Source organism: Felis catus, chromosome F2 (genome assembly GCF_018350175.1).
Source record: "Felis catus isolate Fca126 chromosome F2, F.catus_Fca126_mat1.0, whole genome shotgun sequence".
Taxonomy (NCBI): Eukaryota; Metazoa; Chordata; class Mammalia; order Carnivora; family Felidae; genus Felis; species Felis catus.
The window spans coordinates 63,611,913-63,630,363 of record NC_058385.1 but is presented as its reverse complement, the minus strand read 5'-3'; the positions used below and the strand labels follow the sequence as shown (position 1 = coordinate 63,630,363).

The window sequence follows — 18,451 nt, the reverse complement described above, 5'->3', positions numbered from 1 at the left end:
ACGGGCAGGGTTAAAGGAAATGACAATGTAAAGCTCCCAGACTGGCAACAGCAGTGATCATTAACAACTCTCGGTCTGAGGATTCTAGAGGGAGGGAAGTTTCCAAAGCCTAAAAGAGATGTGGGAAAGGACAGGGCTGCCTGACATCAGCTGGAGCCTCCAATGGTGGGGAGGGAACAGAGAAATAAAATCCTGACCTCACACTCCTCCCTCCCACTTACTTCCTGCTCATGCCTCCCACTGACTGAGGCAATGGCAATGCAGCCTAGTAATGCATTCAGTCCCTGTAGGCCAGTCTCTGGGGAACACGGAGGGCTGGGAATGGGGAGAGAATGGATCTGGAGGACGAAGAGAAATGTCTCATGTACAAGCTGGACATCTCAGCATGCTGGATGCAATTCTAGTGTAGAGAGGTAATCCGGGGTAACACAAGGATACTTTGGACTATGTGCATTTTGACATCCTGCATTAGATGAGGCTCTGCTGGGCTTTACCTCAGTCTGCACAACAAATCCGTGAATTATGCATTTTCTTGCAATTTTAGAGATGATAAACAAGCTCAGAAAGGTTGAATGTTTTGATGAGAGACAGGAGAAGAGCTCTGGCACATGCTTCCCCAACTCTAGAAATCTCAAATGGCTCTTTCATTTTACCAGTTGAAAAGTAACAACAGAGACAGATTGGCAAAGTGAATGTTACAACGACAAAGTTCACCGCCCAGCAGTTCCGCGCGATCAGGAAAACATGGCAGAAATAACCAGCACAGTCAACCTCCACCGTCAGTGAACCCAGTCTGCCGTTGAAGCAGCAATGTGTTTACCTTTAAATCAGCTCTAAATGACACCTAGAGCTAGAAATCTGTAGATGACAAGCTAGGGCTGATGGCTTCTGACAGGCACAGCTGGCTTGCTGCCTGTTCCGCATGTTAACAAAGCTTGAATATTACTGCCATACGTTATATGGGGATAGCATTGCCAAGAAACAGTAAGGGGAATGTGATTTCCAAGACCAGACCCAGAGATGTTTCTCAGCCCCATTTAAAAATCTGTTCAGCTGCATACTGTTTACTATCATCTAGTGGCGTTCATTATCGCTACCGCCCTGGCTTGAAGTTACAGAAATTTTGCAAAGTGGAAACTGCAGACGGAAAAGCAGTTACGATCACAGGCTCTGGAGCTGGAAACCCAGGTTGGGATGCTTTCTGGTAGTTCACCTTGGTGAACTTGGTGAAGTGCTTGGTATCCAGTTCATCGTTATCGTCCGAACCTCCAGGGCATACACCACTGTCTCTCCAATTCCTCTGGTCAACATCTGGCCCTAACAGCATGGATGTCACCTTGCTCTGTCATTCTCGTGCTTGCTGGTACTCTACGTTAAGCCTGATGCTTCCTGCCCACCTCCCACCAGCTTTTTTAGTGATTTACAATATTGTAACTTATTTTATCTACTTTATAATTGTGGTCAATAAACATAATATTTTACCATTTTAGCCATTTTTAGGATATAGCTTAGTAGCATTAAGTACATTCACCTGACTATGCAATCATCATCACCATCCATCTTGAGAACGTTTTCATCTTCCCAAAGCGAAACTCTATATCCACTAAATAATAACTCCCTGTTCCTTCTTCCCCCCGGTCCTCGGCAACCTACTTTTTGTCTTTATGAATTTGCCTACTCTAGGGACCTCACATAAGTTGGATAATACAACATTTGTCCATTTATGACTGGCTTATTAGCAAGATGCTGTCATCCACGTTGTGGCACGTGTCAGAATATCCTCCCTTTTTAAAGTTTACTTATTTTATTTATTTATCTCTACACCCAACATGGGCTCGAACTCACAACCCTGAGATCAAGAACCAGTGCTCTTCCGACTGAGCCAGCCAGGTGCCTCAGAATCTCCTTCCTTTTTAAAGCTAAATAATATTCCATTGTACATATGTACCACATTTTGTTTATCTATTCATCCATCAATGGACATTGGTTACTTTGACCTTTTGGTTAACGTAAATAATGTTGCTATGAATAGAGTTGTACAAATATGTGGTCAAGTCCCTGATTTCAATTACTTTGGGTATATATGCAAAAGTGGAATTGCTGGATCATATGGTAATATTACGTTTAATTTTTGCGGACCCCCCCCATTTTTCATAGTGGCTACACCATTCCCACTAGCAATGCACAAGGGTTCATCTCCCCCACATCCTCACCAACACTGTTACTTATTATTTGTTGTTTGTTTTTGTGATCACCACCCCGATGAGTATGAAGTGACCACATCATCACTTTTTGTGTTTCCAATGGATCTGTGTTCCCAGATGCATTTCACTACCCCTACTTCCCAGTCTTGGGGCATAATCAAAAGTATAGACCCTGGCTAGTTCTGTTCCCAGAGAACAGGCATGAGCTCAGCTACATGACCAAACTGGACATGAGGTTGGCTCCTAGATGGCCCTTCTCTGGCAGGCTGAAGCTGCAAGCTGTAAAAAAATTAGAAAACCAACAAAATTAGGTGAACCAGGGCTGGATGTTTTCAACATACATACACACTCTTTTCCATACTTTACACTTAGAACTTATAAGGGAGTGTTTAGACAGAGAAAATGTTTGAAAATAACTGCAGTATAAAATTTTTGTAGATATTGAAAATGATAAAACAATGAGTTTGTTTTATATAGTCTCTCCAGTCCAAGGTCCCTGACAGGCAAATTATTAAACATTTTAATAACCCGTCAGGTGAAGCCCACAATTTTGCATGGCCTGTTATATAGAAACTTTTTTTAAAAAGAAAGGAAAGAGGGGCACCTGGGTGGCTTGGTCAGTTAAGTGTCTGGTTCTTGGTTTGGGCTCAGGTCATGATCTCATGGTTTGTGGAATCGAGCACCACGTGGGGCTCTGCACTGACAGCACAGAGACTTCTTGGGATTCTCTCTCTCCCTCTCTCTCTCTCTCTGCCCCTCCTTGGCTTACGTGCGCTCTCTCTCAAAATAAATAAATAAACATTAAAAAATAAATAAATGAAAAGAAAGAATAGATGGTTAGGAGCACCTAACAAGGATGCAGTTCTAGATCAAAAGTTTCCCATGACTCCACATAGAGCTGCACATATAATAAAACCCCTTAAATTTCTAAAATTGTTGTTAAACACCCTGTGAGAAGACTTTAAAGACAAAGTCCTTTAAAAATAGCATCATTTTAAAACTTTTTAAAGCAGTAATCTCTTTTTTCAAGTACAATTTTACAGAAAATCCCTTTTTTAAAAATTTCATGTTTGTAACACAACATATACTTACAAACGTTAAGCAATGAAACCTATACGGTAGCTTTGATTACCATACACACAAAAATACAAAAATAAGAGAAGTGGTGATATTTATTGCTCCCTCAAGAATCAGCTACAAAATCCAATTAATTTGTGCATTTTGTTTCAGTTGCCAGGGTATAATTCTCCGTGGATTGTGCACATCTCCTTATATCTTGCAAGCAGAAGCACTGACAGCCCATGTTCTAAACTATCTTTTCAATGTTTGCCTAATGAGCAGACTTGGAAGATAGTGTCTCTCTCTGAAGCAAAAGGGCAGACTGGTTTACTGTCCTGTATAATAAAGATAATGTCTCCCTCTGTGCTAGAGAGCAGTTTGCTTTAAGACTATTACAAAAAATTCAGGTTCCTCATGCTTTCAATCCTCTTCTGTAACCCAACCCTGGCAGGTGTCATCTGGCACCCATTGTGCTCTGCTATAGGAACCAAAGCTTGCAGAACTCATTCCAGAAAATGACGATACTCTGGTTATTACTATTGCTGAGAGTAACAAACTGTCCTTTGTCTCTGACCCAGGGGTCTCCTGTCTTCTGCCGGCATCCAGGAAGTGATGGCACGCAAACTTGTTAGCTTGCAAATAAAATAAAATCTCAAGATTCTTAACAGTTCTTGACATTCGTTATACAGCATGGAAATCATTTCTTGTCACTCAGACAAGCAGTTGGGAAAGGAAACAACTTTTAACCTACTTATATTGCAATCTTAGGACACTCTTCAAATAAACCAAGAAGACAGGAAACGTTCACTCCAAGATTGTATGAATCACTATCAAACTGAGCAGCACATGTAAACTGTGAAAATGTTATACATAGCCTATTAGGAAGTATTTTTATTAAAGTTTGCAAAATAATTAAAATGTATTTTGAACACAAAATTGGAATCAATTCATAGGACTCAGTATCTCAGTTTGAAAAGCACTTCTATCCCAGAAATGGAACAAGATGGAGCCAAAAGCTTAAAAACTTTTAAAGACTTTTTTTTTTCCTCCAGCTCCATGCTTTAGGGTTACATCAGTCATTAAACCTCTCTCTAGCTCATCTTCCTCATCTCTACAGTGGGATTAATTGTGTAATAACTCCCAGCGTTGGGCAGGGGGCCAAATATGATAATGCGTAAGATGCTTTTTAAACCCTAAAGAGGCAAGACAAGGTGAAACTCTGGCTAGTGTTGTTTGCCATTAAAAGCAAGTTCTCTGTAGCGCTTTCATGGAACAAGTTCAGCAGCTCACAGCGATCATAGCACGCGGAGTCCTTTGTTCATTCAATAAATATTTATTGTGCCAGGCACTGGGAGGGAACAGGAAAAAGATCCCAGGGGCACATGGGAGAGAAACCTCTGATAAGATAAAACACACAAAAGGGCTTTTCCCCTTTGGATACAGTTTCTCCCTTATATTTCCCTTCAGTCCTATGGAGGAGAGAATATAAAGGAAGCCGTGGGACTTCAACAGAAATCTAATGGCATGCAGGCACTGTAAACCAGTTCTTCACTCAGGTTTATACTCCTAAGCAAACTAAATAGACCATGAGTGGCTGGAGAGAGAAATTCCTGCTGCTGAACAGACCAAAGGCTCTTTAGGTGAAAAACTAAACTAACGTCTTTATGAACCAGACCTAGAAGGGACCTACCTCCATGTTAAGACTGAGGTTAAATTAGAATTGAGAAGTCTCCTCTAGGTCTCAAGATGAAAATCAGGGTTAGTTTAAAATGTGCATTTAGGAGCGCCTAGGTGGCTCAGTTGGTTGAGCTTCTTACTCTTGATTTCGGTTCAGGTCATGATCCCAGGGTCATGGGATCAAGCCCTGTGTTGGGCTCTGTGCTGAGTGTGGAGCCTGCTTAAGATTCCCTCTCTTTCTATCTCTCTCTCTCTCTCTCTCTCTCTCTCTCTCTCTCCTTACCCTTCTCCCCTGCTCATGCTCTAAGATAAAAAAAAATTAGTTTTTAAAATGCACATTTCAAATATTGGTTTTAGTAAGGAAAGTCCAGATTGTACCTCGAACTTATATTCTCTTTTATAGCTAACTCTATTTATCAATATATAGAGAGAACACTTGATAATCCTGAGTTCACCTTTTTCCTTAAAGAGATCTATTTTGCTAACTGCTAGATGATAATCAATCTTCGTCGTTTGGAATATGCACCTGAAATATCTTCTGCCACGTGAAGGCTGAGTACACAGATCCACCGTTGTTCTTTTAAGTCACAGGTATTTCTATCCTGATGATGCAGGTTTCATATGAAAACTAAAAATTGCACTATTTGGGACAACGTGAGTTTTGTTCATGCATTGCATGTCTGAGGTATCTGGGCCCATGCAAAATTAAGTGGGAAACAGTATGCCCCTCCTGGAGACGGCGTGCCCTATCCTATGCACCTTCAGTCCATAGTGAAGGTCTGATGAACGCCTGTTGATGGAAGTGCAGTGGGACCTGAATGTTCTCAGATGAATTGCTCAAAATGACAAATTCTGGGCATTGATCCAGGGGCACACATCCTCCTCACACTTCTGTCCAGCTGGCAGCAGTAGATGGTCAGCAAGATACGCTCATACCCTGAGGTAGGCCCTGACCTGTGTGCTCATACATCATGTTAGTTCATTTAAGCCCCACAAGAAGTCTACGAGGTCAATACAATCAATATTTCCATATACCAGGATGGCAACGGCAGGCACAGAGAGGTGAAGCCACTTGCCAACAAGGCACAGAGCCAGGATCCACACCCAGGCAGCCTGGCTCCCGGCTCTTAACTTCTAGGCTAGGCTAAATCTTAAAAGAATATGATAATAAGAATAATAGATACCGTTCATTTATATACTGATTTACTACTCTAATAGCAACCGCTAACATTTCTTGGGCTCTCACTCTGTGCCTAGCACTGTGTTCAGCAATGCACAGACTGTAAATTCCTCCCAACAGCCTTTCCAAGTGGGTCTCAGCCTTGCCTCCATTTATGACCACAGATCAGAGAGTTTCAGCAGCTTGCTCAAGGTCGCAGAGCAAGCTAGTCAGAGGCCAGGACTGGAGAGCAGGGCTGGGTGACTCCGAAAACCCACACCCACTGTCACTCACTATGCAGAGGACTCTGGTCACCAGCTCTCCCATAACCTTCCTCATGGTGGGACACCCTGAAAAGGCCAGCTTTTACCCCTTAACTGGTGTTCGTTTGAGTACCTCTGAGTTGAATTAACTGGAGCAAGATGGATACTAAGAGGTAGCAGAGTCACTGTGAGTTTTGAAACACAGCTGTGTCCTACAAAATAGCATACTGAGAAACGTCTCTATGGATAGGAAATCAAGGTGCCCAGAAATCAGCCCAGTTCGCCAAAACCCCAGGCAGAAACCACCCAGTTTCACAACGTTCTATTAATAACCCAGAACAAGCAAGCAAGAGGAGGGCAAAAAGGATGTACTGACAACACAGCCAGCCCCCTCCAGAGCTGGTGGGAGTGTGTGGAGAGCAGCAGCCTGTGCACCTGCTGCCTGGGTTCAGGTGTCCCTTTTGAGCCATATCGCCATCACACAGAAATGATTTTATTGCCTCAGGTCCCAAATGCTCCTCCCGAAAACCAGGGTGATAATGTAATGTCCCATTTAATTTATATTGTATTTTTTTTTTATTTATTTTTGGGACAGAGCAAGACAGAGCATGAACGGGGGAGGGGCAGAGAGAGAGGGAGACACAGAATTGGAAACAGGCTCCAGGCTCTGAGCCATCAGCCCAGAGCCCGACGCGGGGCTCGAACCCACGGACCGTGAGATCGTGACCTGGCTGAAGTCGGACGCTCAACCGACTGCGCCACCCAGGCGCCCCTATATTGTATTTTATATTATTATTTACTACGCTATTATTTCTATTATTATTTACTATTCTCTTATTACTCCATTAAGAGAGTTCAAATAAAATAATCTAGTAGAAGTGTTTTGAAGAGCTTAATTTACAAATAAAAGATGTTTCTATCACACTTTTAGCATGCCATGTAGATTCATCTCTTTTTTGGGGGTGCCTGGCAGGCTCAGTCAGTGGACTGTGGGACTCTTGATCTCAGGGTTGTGGGTTCGAGCCCCATGTTGGGTGTAGAGGTTACTTAAAAATAAATTCTTTAAGGGGCGCCTGGGTGGCTCGGTCAGTTAAGCGTCCGACTTTGGCTCAGGTCATGATCTCACGCTTAGTGAGTTCGAGTCCCACGCTGGGCTCCATGCTGACAGCTCAGAGCCTGGAGCCTGCTTCAGGTTCTGTGTCTCCCTCTCTCTGTCCCTCCCCTGCTCACACCCTCTCTCTGTCTCTCAAAAAAATGAATGAATGTTAAAAAATTTTTTTCTTGGGGCGCCTGGGTGGCGCAGTCGGTTAAGCGTCCGACTTCAACCAGGTCACGATCTCGCAGTCCGTGAGTTCGAGCCCCGCGTCGGGCTCTGGGCTGATGGCTCAGAGCCTGGAGCCTGTTTCTGATTCTGTGTCTCCCTCTCTCTCTGCCCCTCCCCCGTTCATGCTCTGTCTCTCTCTGTCTCAAAAATAAATAAATGTTAAAAAAAAAAAAATTTAAAAAAAAAAAAAAAAAATTTTTTTCTTAATAAATTCTTTAAAAAAAATGTATCTCTTTTTTTTTCTTACAATACTGTTTACTATATTCCCTGTGTTCTTTAGTCCCTAAATCTATAGGTAGATTTGTGTTGAAGGAGAATTGCTTCACTCTTCTTTTCCAATGTCTACTTAGAATTATTTCAGTTACTTTTTACAGAAAATTCCATACCCAGATATTTACAAACTCCATGTTCTATTTTACTATAAACTACATTTTGAAGAAAACATTGATTTCATTAATTTAATTTCCACAAATAATAATGATACATCTTTCCTAATAAAAATGTTTTCTAAAATTTTGAAGAAAACACTGATTTCATTATTTTAATTTCTGTAAGTGATAAATAATGATACATCTTTCCTAATAATAAAAATGTTTTCTAAAATTTATTAACAACCTAGTAGCAATAAGTTTGGGCTGTGGGCTCCTAGGTTTGAATCCCAGATGTTTTTACTAGTGAAGGGACCTTGAGTAAGAGCTTGAATCTCTCTCTACCACATTTTCCTCATCCATAAAATGGATACAATTCTGCTAAATCAGGTTCATTATGATAATCAAAAAAATGGACTAGTCAGGATGTCTGATACATAGTTATCAACCAACAAATATTATCAATTGTTATTATCTTAAAAGGCAAAGAAAAAAAAGGAACATATATTTTGCAAGGCCTTCTTTCATAAATGTTAGAGATATCCTAAATAAGTATTCTGGCTTTTAAAAATATAGGAAAAAAAACTTCAATAGTAAAATAAATAAAATCCTTGAAGGGGTGAGCTGTGCACAAAACTATTTACTTCTTCACACTATTTTTTAAAGTACACAAAACTTACAAAATAATATACATGCTGAGATTCATAGAAAAGATATCCAGGGAAACATGAGAAATACAATAAAAATGATTAAAGGTACGCTAAACAAAACTGATCATGTAGGTACACTGAGCCATCAATTCCAAAGGCCCTAAAGGTTGTTCCATGTATGTTCCAGCAACCAACAATAGGGGCCAAGACTGAGAGGCAGCAGCTAGTTCACCCAAGGTTAAGTACTGATTAAATTACTTTTCCTAGCATCAGCACCTGGGTGGCTCATTTGGGTAAGTGGACTTCGGCTCAGGTCATGATCTTATGTTTCCTGAGTTTGAGCCCCACCTCGGGCTCTGTGCTGACAGCTCAGAGCCTGGAGCCTACTTCGAATTCTGTAACTCCCTCTCTCTACCCCTCCCCTGCTTGCACTCTGTCTCTCTCTCTTAAAAATAAACATTTTTTCTTTTTTTTTTTTAATTTTTTTTTTAAATTTTTTTTCAACGTTTTTATTTATTTTTGGGACAGAGAGAGACAGAGCATGAATGGGGGAGGGGCAGAGAGAGAGGGAGACACAGAATCGGAAACAGGCTCCAGGCTCCGAGCCATCAGCCCAGAGTCCGACGCGGGGCTCGAACTCACAGACCGCGAGATCGTGACCTGGCTGAAGTCGGACGCTTAACCGACTGCGCCACCCAGGTGCCCCTTCATTTTTTCTTATTAAAAATAAATAAATAAACAACTTTTCCTATTACTAATTTCACGAGCATTTTGAGGAATAAATTTACTGGGAAATTGAGATACTGAACACTAATTGCACACAGAAAAAAGGATATAGCAACATTGATCCGTGGAAATGACATGTTTTTGACAACATAGAATCTTACGATTTGAAAGGACCATCATAGTGATCAAACTACTTACCACCTGCTAGAATTTTCCGAAAGGAGCTAAGAAAGTAAAAGAAAACAGCAACAACACATATACATATACTCAGATGTACAAACAAAGGTGCTAATGGATCCCTTCCATTCAAGTTCATGTGAGTCCAGGAGATGAGGGGTTTTGTATACCTCGGTATAGAAAGCAAGAGACGAGAGAAGTAGCACACATGCGGCATGTGTTGGACAATACCAGCACCAGAAACAGGTGAACAGAACTGGGGTGGAGGCAGAACACAGGAGAGACAGACTCCAGGGTGGCCATCGCTGTCAGGCTAATATCTGAAATGACTGTCATCTCTGGGGCCTGACACACCAAGCTACTGAGCTAAATATTTAAGTAATTGACACAATTTATTCTAATTCCCACAATAGCACTAAACACCTAGGAGGTAAGTGCCATCACCACTCCTATGTCATAAAAGAGGAGGTTTACAGAGGTAAGGTGACAGGGCTAGAATCAAACTCGTCTGGCTCCTAGCCATCATGCTGCCTGATCCGACCCCCCTGACCTACCTCACCATGCACCAACCCACCCATCACAGAGTAGGCTCTTTTGTGCGATACATACATATTTCCAACTCCCTCAAGCCTTGAAAGGCAGCCAGAGTTAAGGAGGTAGTGTCTGCTCTAATGGCTGCCCTGGAAAAAAAAAACCAAAACAAAACAAGGCAGGATGGAAAAGGGACCACAGGAACAGCGGATCTGCCCAGACACGGACTGGACCGCCAGGGAGATCTGAGATCCAGCCTCTGAATCCTCCTGACTACAATGCATTCCCCTCTTCAAAGAGCTGAGAGATTATTCCTCTTACACCATCCTGCCTCCTGAAGTCCTCTCACGACTCATCTCTTAACCTGAACTTGAACTTCCCCTGTAATTGACACTGCTTCTCCAGCCATTGACAAGATCAAACCTCCAAGTTACACAACGGTGTTCAAAAGAGAAAATAGGCAACTGCATGACTTGAGGGCAAACAGCAAGCTGCAACTTTGCGGGGTTTGGTTTTTTTTTTTTATGTTGGAATTTTGTCACATCGACTTACACGTAGAAAATAAGTATTTAAATATTTTATATTTAAACAAAATCTTTATTAAGAATCTTATGAAATCGACTTCATCCCTGGCAAAGAGAAAAGCAAATGAGTGATGGAGTCTTCCCATATTAAAGGGAACAGTTATGTAACCATCTCGCGTGAAGAGCCAGGCTGAAGTCAGAATGATAAAAGCCCGAAATAGCCCTGCTTCTCTCCACAAGTTAAGATCACATGGGGATTCCACGAGCAACATACTTCTCGTACAGCCTCTGTCCTCTCATGAAGGCCTTCACTTCATTGTCCAGCGGGAAGGTGCCGTCATCCTTCCGAAAGCGGTAGAAGAGTTTGACGTCCTTGAATTCCTTATGTTCATCGCACACTGAAACACAATATACACAGAGAGGCCCGTAAGAAAAAAACAAAACAAAACTCATTTAATTCCTCACATGCAGTGAGATGCTAATTAAGACTTGTTTCACTGCCTCATTTCTCAAGCACACTCCTCTATGATTTAATACAGGTATTTAACACAGTACCTGGAATAGAGTGAGTACTATCATCATCACCATCACCTCATTGTCTAGTAAAAGGGTCACAAAATTCAATTCATCATTCATTCCACAAACTCTTCTTGAGCACAATGGGGGAGGTATCAGCCTCAAAGAATGTGAAGGCTAGTGAGATAAAGAGCAATGTCAGCATGTAATAAAAATATGGTACAACATGGGGCGCCTGGGTGGCTCGGTCGGTTGAGCGTCCAACTTCGGCTCAGGTCATGATCTCGCAGTCTGTGGGTTCAAGCCCCGCGTCGGGCTCTGTGCTGACAGCTCAGAGCCTGGAGCCTGTTCCGGATTCTGTCTCCCTTTCTCTCTGCCCCTCCCCTGCTCACACTATGTCTCTGTCTCTCTCAAAAATAAATACACATTAAATATATATATATATATATATATATATATATATATATATATGGTACAACAGGGCAATGAAAGAGGTGAGGAGATACTGAAGTGACAGACCAAAGAACCCCCGTCGCCTAGCTGCAAGGAATGGACACTTCTCTGAAGAGCTCGCATGTAGTTAGAGACCAGAAGAATGGATAGAAAATGGGCAAAAGTGAAGAGAAAGGGCATTCCAGCCCAAGAGAACATCAACATATGAAAGGTCTTGGTCAGTTTTAGAGATTTCAAGGAGACATGTTCATGAATGTTCGTAGAGATGTCGAGAGTAACAGCAAAAATTTGGAAACCCCTTAAATGTCCATCAGCAGGAGAACAGGTAAAGGCACAAAGGCATAATTATACATGGTATACGCAGCAGTGAAAATGAGCAAACATGGATGAATCTACAAACAGCATGTTAATCAAGTTGTACAAGAATAATCATGCATTTTTATAATGATTTAAAGCACTTGCAACAGTATGATACTTTGCTAAGAGATGCATCTACAGAAAGGAAAAAGTATGAAGCAGTAAATGGAAATAAGCCCAAATGCCTCTCGGAGGAAGGAAGGGAATGCCACCAGCGAAAGGTGCACAGGAGACCAAGTGTTTTATCTCTTAAATGGGTAGGCTCGTATCTGGAATAGAAGACGCAGCCTGTGTCTTCCTCCCAAGCTACCTTGATGGTCGGTGGCCACCTCACTCACCGTGATGAATGATGCCCCGGTCTGCTAACTTCTGCATGAGTTTGATTGCTGTCTCTCTGTCAGAAGCCTCTTTGTGCTCAATCAGCCAGTCAATCAGTTCTTTGGCAACAAAGCAGTTTGGGTAGGTTTTGAGATGATGTCGCCTATCTTTAATAACCTTTTCTTCATGCAGCCTGAGCCTGGAAAGAAAGTTTGGCAATCACTTTAGGAATTTTAATGACAACACAGATCAGTCAGCCGATTGCAGAGCTCAGTAACAAGTGGAAGCTCTAAATGCATTCGAGTGCCGTTCGCATCCCTGTATGTCAGTGGGGGAGGGGGCGGGGAGGTTCTACACGGTCAGGGCCCACAGGCCCCAGACAGTGATTGCACCCCCAGATCTAGAGATGATGCAAGCAAATGGAGGGGAAAACAACCATGGACAAGCTAGAGCTCTCCTGCCAGCCTGGAAACCGAGAAAAGCTTTCTCACCCCTGCTCTGTCTCACTGCCTTCTCTTTATTCCTCCACCAGTGGGCTTATGGCTTCGACCAAACAGCAAACAAAAACTCTAGAAACTTGCTGAAACCAGGTACTTCCTCTTCATCACAGATTGCTCAAGGTCACCACGTCTGCATTCGTTCACGTACGTAACAAATGAGTGTTCCAACTTCTGCCACTATGCACTTCCAGGAATCAGAGACCTATGTGGGAAAGTGCACAGGGATCCTGGCCTTCGCCTGTCCCGCTTTCTACAGGGGCAATAGCTTATCCTTACGTGACGCTTACCAGGTTCCAGATGCTTATTTGAGCACTTTCCACAGATGCACTAGTGTCTGCAACAACCTCATCAGAAGTTATTATTACCATCTCCTTTTTTTTCTTTTTTTTTTTTACAGCAGAGAGAACTGAGGCCCCAGAGAGATTAAGTGACTTGCTACACAGCTAAAAAGTGATGAAAATTAGATTTGAACCTGTTGGTCTCCCTTCAGAGTCCAACTTCCCAAGTGTCACATCCTGCTGATTTTAGCCAGGGAGGGATAAACAAAAAATCCAGGAGAGATAGATTAAAGCTGTTGGACAAACACAATTTATTTACAGGCTGATGGATTAGTGTGGAGAAAAGTGGTTGACACAGAACCTTCCCTTACTCCCTTCAGAACTCAGTGGCTTTATTCCAAAAGAATCTTTTTTTTAATGTTTATTTAATTTAGATGGGGCGCCTGGGTGGCTTGGTCGGTTAAGCATCCGACTTCGGATCTCACGGTCCGTGAGTTCGAGCCCCGCGTCGGGCTTTGTGCTGACAGCTCAAAGCGGAGCCTGTTTCGGATTCTGTGTCTCCCTCTCTCTGCCCCTCCCCCGTTCATGCTCTGTCTCTCTCTGTCTCAAAAATAAATAAAGGTTAAAAAAAATATTTAATTGGGGGGGTGGGGCAGAGAGAGGGGGAGACAGAATCCGAAGCAGGCTCTACGCTCTGAGTTGTCAGCACAGAGCCCAATGCAGGGCTCGAACCCACGAACTGTGAGATCATGACCTGAGCCAAAGTCAGATGCTCAACCGACTGAGCCACCCCGGTGCCCCTCCAAAGGAGTCTTAAACCTGCCTTTAAAAAAGAAAAACAGTTTCTTCCATTTGTTTTTCCTTCTCTTATCATCCTTGCATTTACTTTTTAATTCTTGAGTTGGGCGAAACACAAGATCAGTTTTCTTCCTGTTTCACCCCATCATCCTATGCCCCTAACCTCATTTTCTCAACTGCCACATGAGTGAATCGCACAATAACTGTATGAGCTTGGCAAGTGGCTTAATGTCTCTTTCTTCCTCTGTAAAATGAAGGCAGTTATGCTCAGCCTATCCTTGGCCACGTTGAGACTGGGCGACATAATGTCTATTAAGTACCAGCACCCAGCATAGTGCCTGGCACAGAATAGGTCCTGACCTCCTTTCTTCTACTCCCTAAGGAGTATCTGCCTGCTTTTTGAACAGAGCTCACCTAATGAAATTTAACGGGTTTTGATACCCCAGGGGTTATAGTATACGTTGGGAGAACTCTGAGGCTTAGATCTCTTTCTTGCTAGACCACTGTTCTAGGCTGAAGTCTGTTCCCTTAAAATTCATATGTTGAGGCCCTAAACCCCAGTACTTCAGAATATGACTATATTTGGAGATGGGGCTCTTTTAAAAGTCAATTAAATTAGAGGCACCTGTGTAGCTCAGTCGGTTAAGCATCTGACTTTGGCTCAGGTCATGATCTCACAGGTTGCGAGTTCCAGCCCCATGTCGGGCTCTGTGCTGACAGCTCAGAGCCTAGAGCCTGCTTCAGATTCTGTCTCCCTCCCTCCCTGCCCCTACCCCTCTCACACTTTCTGTCTCTCCCTCTCAAAAATAAATAAAGAAAATTTAAAAAAAAATTTTTTAAGGTAATTAAATTAGGGGCACCTGGGTGACTCAGTCCATTAAGGGTCCAACTTCGGCTCAGGTCATGATCTCATGGTTCATGAGTTCAAGCCCCATGTTGGGCTCTGCACTGACAGCTCAGAGCCTGGAGCCTGCTTTGGATTCTGTGTTTCCCCCACTCATGCTGTCTCTCTCTCTCTCTCTCTCAAAAAATAAACATTAAAAATAAAATAAAAGGTAATTAAAACAAAGTCATGAGGGTGGCCCTAATATCATATGACTAGCATCCTCATAAAAAGAGGAGATTAGGACTCGCTCATGTACAGAGAGGAAACCACGTGAAGATACACAGAGAAGGTGGCCACCTCCAAGCCAAGGAGTGAGACTTCAGAAAAGCCAGCCCTGCCAGCACCTGGATCTCAGATTTCTAGCCCCCGTACATTTCTGTTGTTTAAGCTGCTCAGTCTGTGATTCTCTGTAATGGCGGCCTAAGCTAAGACAACCACAAAGTACTGAAGACCGGAGGCACCAGAGTGGTCTGGAAATGAAGTCAGCATGGAGACATCAGCATGGGACATCAGCTGGGCTGGGACATCAGCACGGAGAAGGGAGAGGAGGAGAGAAATGAGGGTCCTAACTCCTGTACGCTGAACAGAAAGAAAAAAAACCAGGACACCTGGGTGGCTCAGGCAGTTAACTGTCTGACTTCGGCTCAGGTCACGATCTTGTGGTTTGTGAGATCGGGCCCCACATCAGGCTCTACACTGATGGCGCAAAGCCTGCCTGGGATTCTCTCTCCCTCTCTCTCTGCCCCTCCCCCCTTGCTCTCTCTCAAAATAAATTACAAAAAAAAAAAAAAACCATGTTAATTGAGCTCCTACTATATGCTCCATATTATACGAAGCATTTTCACATATGCTCATTTTTTAAGTGTTTTATTTATTCTTGAGAGAGAGAGAGAGAGACAGAGAGAGACAGAGAGAGACAGAGAGAGACAGAGCACAAGCAGGGGAGGGGCAGAGAGAGAGGGAGACACAGAATCCGAAGCAGGCTCCAGGCTCTGAGCTGTCAGCACAGAGCCCAACGCGGGGCTCAAACTGACGAACTGTGAGATCGTGACCTGAGCTGAAGTCGGACGCTTAACCGACTGAGCCACCCAGGCGCCCCGACACATATGCTAATTTAACTTCTATGGCCTGAACGTTGCATGCTTCCCAAGTTCATCTATCAAAATCCTAAACCTCAAAATGTCAGTTACGAGGGCAGTCAGAAACAAGACTAGGAATATGAACACTAGGCTCTCGTCCTGACACCGCCAGTAATTCCAGACGATTACACTTCTAAGCACCAGAATCTTCACTGGGAAAATGGGGACAATTATATCCATGATGATTACTTCATCACACAGTTACAAAGTTCATTAACAAAGATAAAGACAGCATTTGAGCACTTACTATTCATTAGGCACTGTTTTACCTGCTTTATTGGCCATCAATCCTCAGGACAACCCTCTGACGCAGGTAATGCTAAAACCGCAATACCAACGGAGTTGTAATTATTGATAAAAAATAAATGAAGCTTAATAAAAAACATGTTCACATGGGGTGCTAAAGCCTCACATGAATCCTTCTAATTAATTCAGTGGCAATGACACTGAGTAATTTGTTTAACATGCTCAAAGTGGCAGAATGTGAAACATTAATTCTTAGACACGATGTCTGTCAGGAATCCAAGAATAATGAAGACCAATTTATTTAGAAATTGAAACGTGGAACAAGCTACCATCTAATTTGGTGGAGGAGGAATATGTTATGAGCCAAGAGAGGAGATTTAGCTCCTATAAACTTTCCAATTAAAAAAAATTATTAGGTAATATTTATCTTTAAATACTACAAAATAGAACCTTTTGGTTATTATCCTTTCTTGAACCCTGAGAGTGGGGCTAATTCTCAAGCATTTTTGATTCCCGCCGATCCTCACCCTGCACAGAGAGGAGAAGTCCCTGCCTCTTCAGCTCTACCGGGGCTTGGTACATTTCCATGTTCAGAAACCTGAGCAGACAGATGATGGAGGGGAAAGAACTCTGGATCCAGGAGATACTGATATTTTTAGACAGGTTACCGGGGTCAATAATCGTGCTACCATCTTTTTTTTTTTAATTTTTTTTTAACGTTGATTTATTTTTGAGACAGAGAGAGACAGAGCATGAACAGGGGAGGGGCAGAGAGAGAGGGAGACACAGAATCTGAAACAGGCTCCAGGCTCTGAGCCGTCAGCACAGAGCCCAACGCAGGGCTCGAACTCACGGACCGTGAGATCATGACCTGAGCCGAAGTCAGATGCTTAACCGACCAAGCCACCCAGGCGCCCCAACCATCTTTTTTTATTTCATAGCCAGAAATACAGAATTCTAAGAATGAGCATTAAGAATTATACACTCCAGGGGCGCCTAGGTGGCTCAGTCTGTTGAGCATCGACTCTTGATTTTGGCTCACGTCATGATTTCAGGGTCGTAAGATGGAGCCCCAGGTCAAGCTGAGTGTGGAGCCTGTTGAAGATTTTCTCTCTCTCCCTCTGCTCCTTCCCTGCTTGTGCTCTCTGTCTAAAATAAAATTGTAAGACAAATTGTACATGCCAGAAAAACTACCCCAATAAAAAGATAAGAATTTTCACACTGCCAACACATAACCAAGTGTTTCCATGTAGCATTGTGGGCACGTAATGTTTGCTGAACAAATGAATGTCCAAGGACACTAACAGAAATGACGCCATTTTCAAAAAGGTAAGGAGGCTTCTCAAGTAACTTAATAGGAGTCCCACTCCACAACTTAGTAGTAAACATCTGTTATTACAAAACTACGCTTTCAATTCCTGGGTAATCAATTTCCAAAGTTTTAATCCCTATTGTACATGTATGAGTGTTTTCCAAAAAAACATTTTCCTTTTACCTGAACTACACTTTACCCCTTACAGGTTTTCACAACTTTTTTTTTTTTTATGTTTATTTATATTTGAGAGAGAGACAGACAGAGCATGAGCAGGGGAGGGGCAGAGAGAGAGGGAGACACAGAATCTGAAGCAGGCTCCAGGCTCTGAGCTGTCAGCACAGAATCCCACACTGGGCTCGAACTCATGAGTCATGAGATCATGACCTGAGCCGAAGTCAAACACTTGGCCCACTGAGCCACCCAGGTGCCCCTGATTTTCACAACTTTTAATATGCTAATATGCATGGAGATCTCCAAAAACGGATTAGAGTAAGGAGTATTTCAAAGTCTTACGGAAAAATGAAAATTTTGAGTAGCTAAGCCTCTCACGGAATACAACGACTTCATAAAATGATGAGCAAGGGCCTAAAAGCCACATTTTTAAAGTAATCTCCATACCCAACATGGGGCTCAAATTCACAACCCTGAGATCAAGAGCCACACACCCAACCATATGAGCGAGCCAGGTGCCTCCTAAAAGCCACACTTTTAAACCATGTTTCCTGCACACATTGGTCATACTGTTTGCCAGGTCCAACATCCCCTTCCGCTTAAAACTGCCTTCCACGCCTTACCCACCTCAGTTCAGGCAGAGTTCATGACCCTAGACCTGTTTCCTATGCCTGGGGCAGTTCCTGACTGAAAGAGCCCTTGACCTAAGGTGGCATCTGCACATACATGCCCCGAGGCAATTCAGTGAGGCGACCAGAGGCACAAGATCCTACCCAAGCAGAACGGCTCCCTCCAAGATTTAAACTGGAGCT

General features: G+C 42.9%; 1 protein-coding gene across 1 annotated transcript in view; it reads right to left on the bottom strand.

Moving 5' to 3' along the window:
• The window catches only part of DEPTOR (DEP domain containing MTOR interacting protein), a 138,354-nt gene that overhangs the window by 83,412 nt on the left and 36,491 nt on the right, over positions 1 to 18,451 (bottom strand). The window contains exons 2-3 of the mRNA XM_004000086.6: positions 12,327 to 12,505; positions 10,937 to 11,060 (exon numbers count right to left, since the gene is read on the bottom strand). Coding sequence (XP_004000135.1) covers positions 10,937 to 11,060; positions 12,327 to 12,505 — 303 coding nt within the window. The remainder of the gene's footprint in view (positions 1 to 10,936; positions 11,061 to 12,326; positions 12,506 to 18,451) is intronic.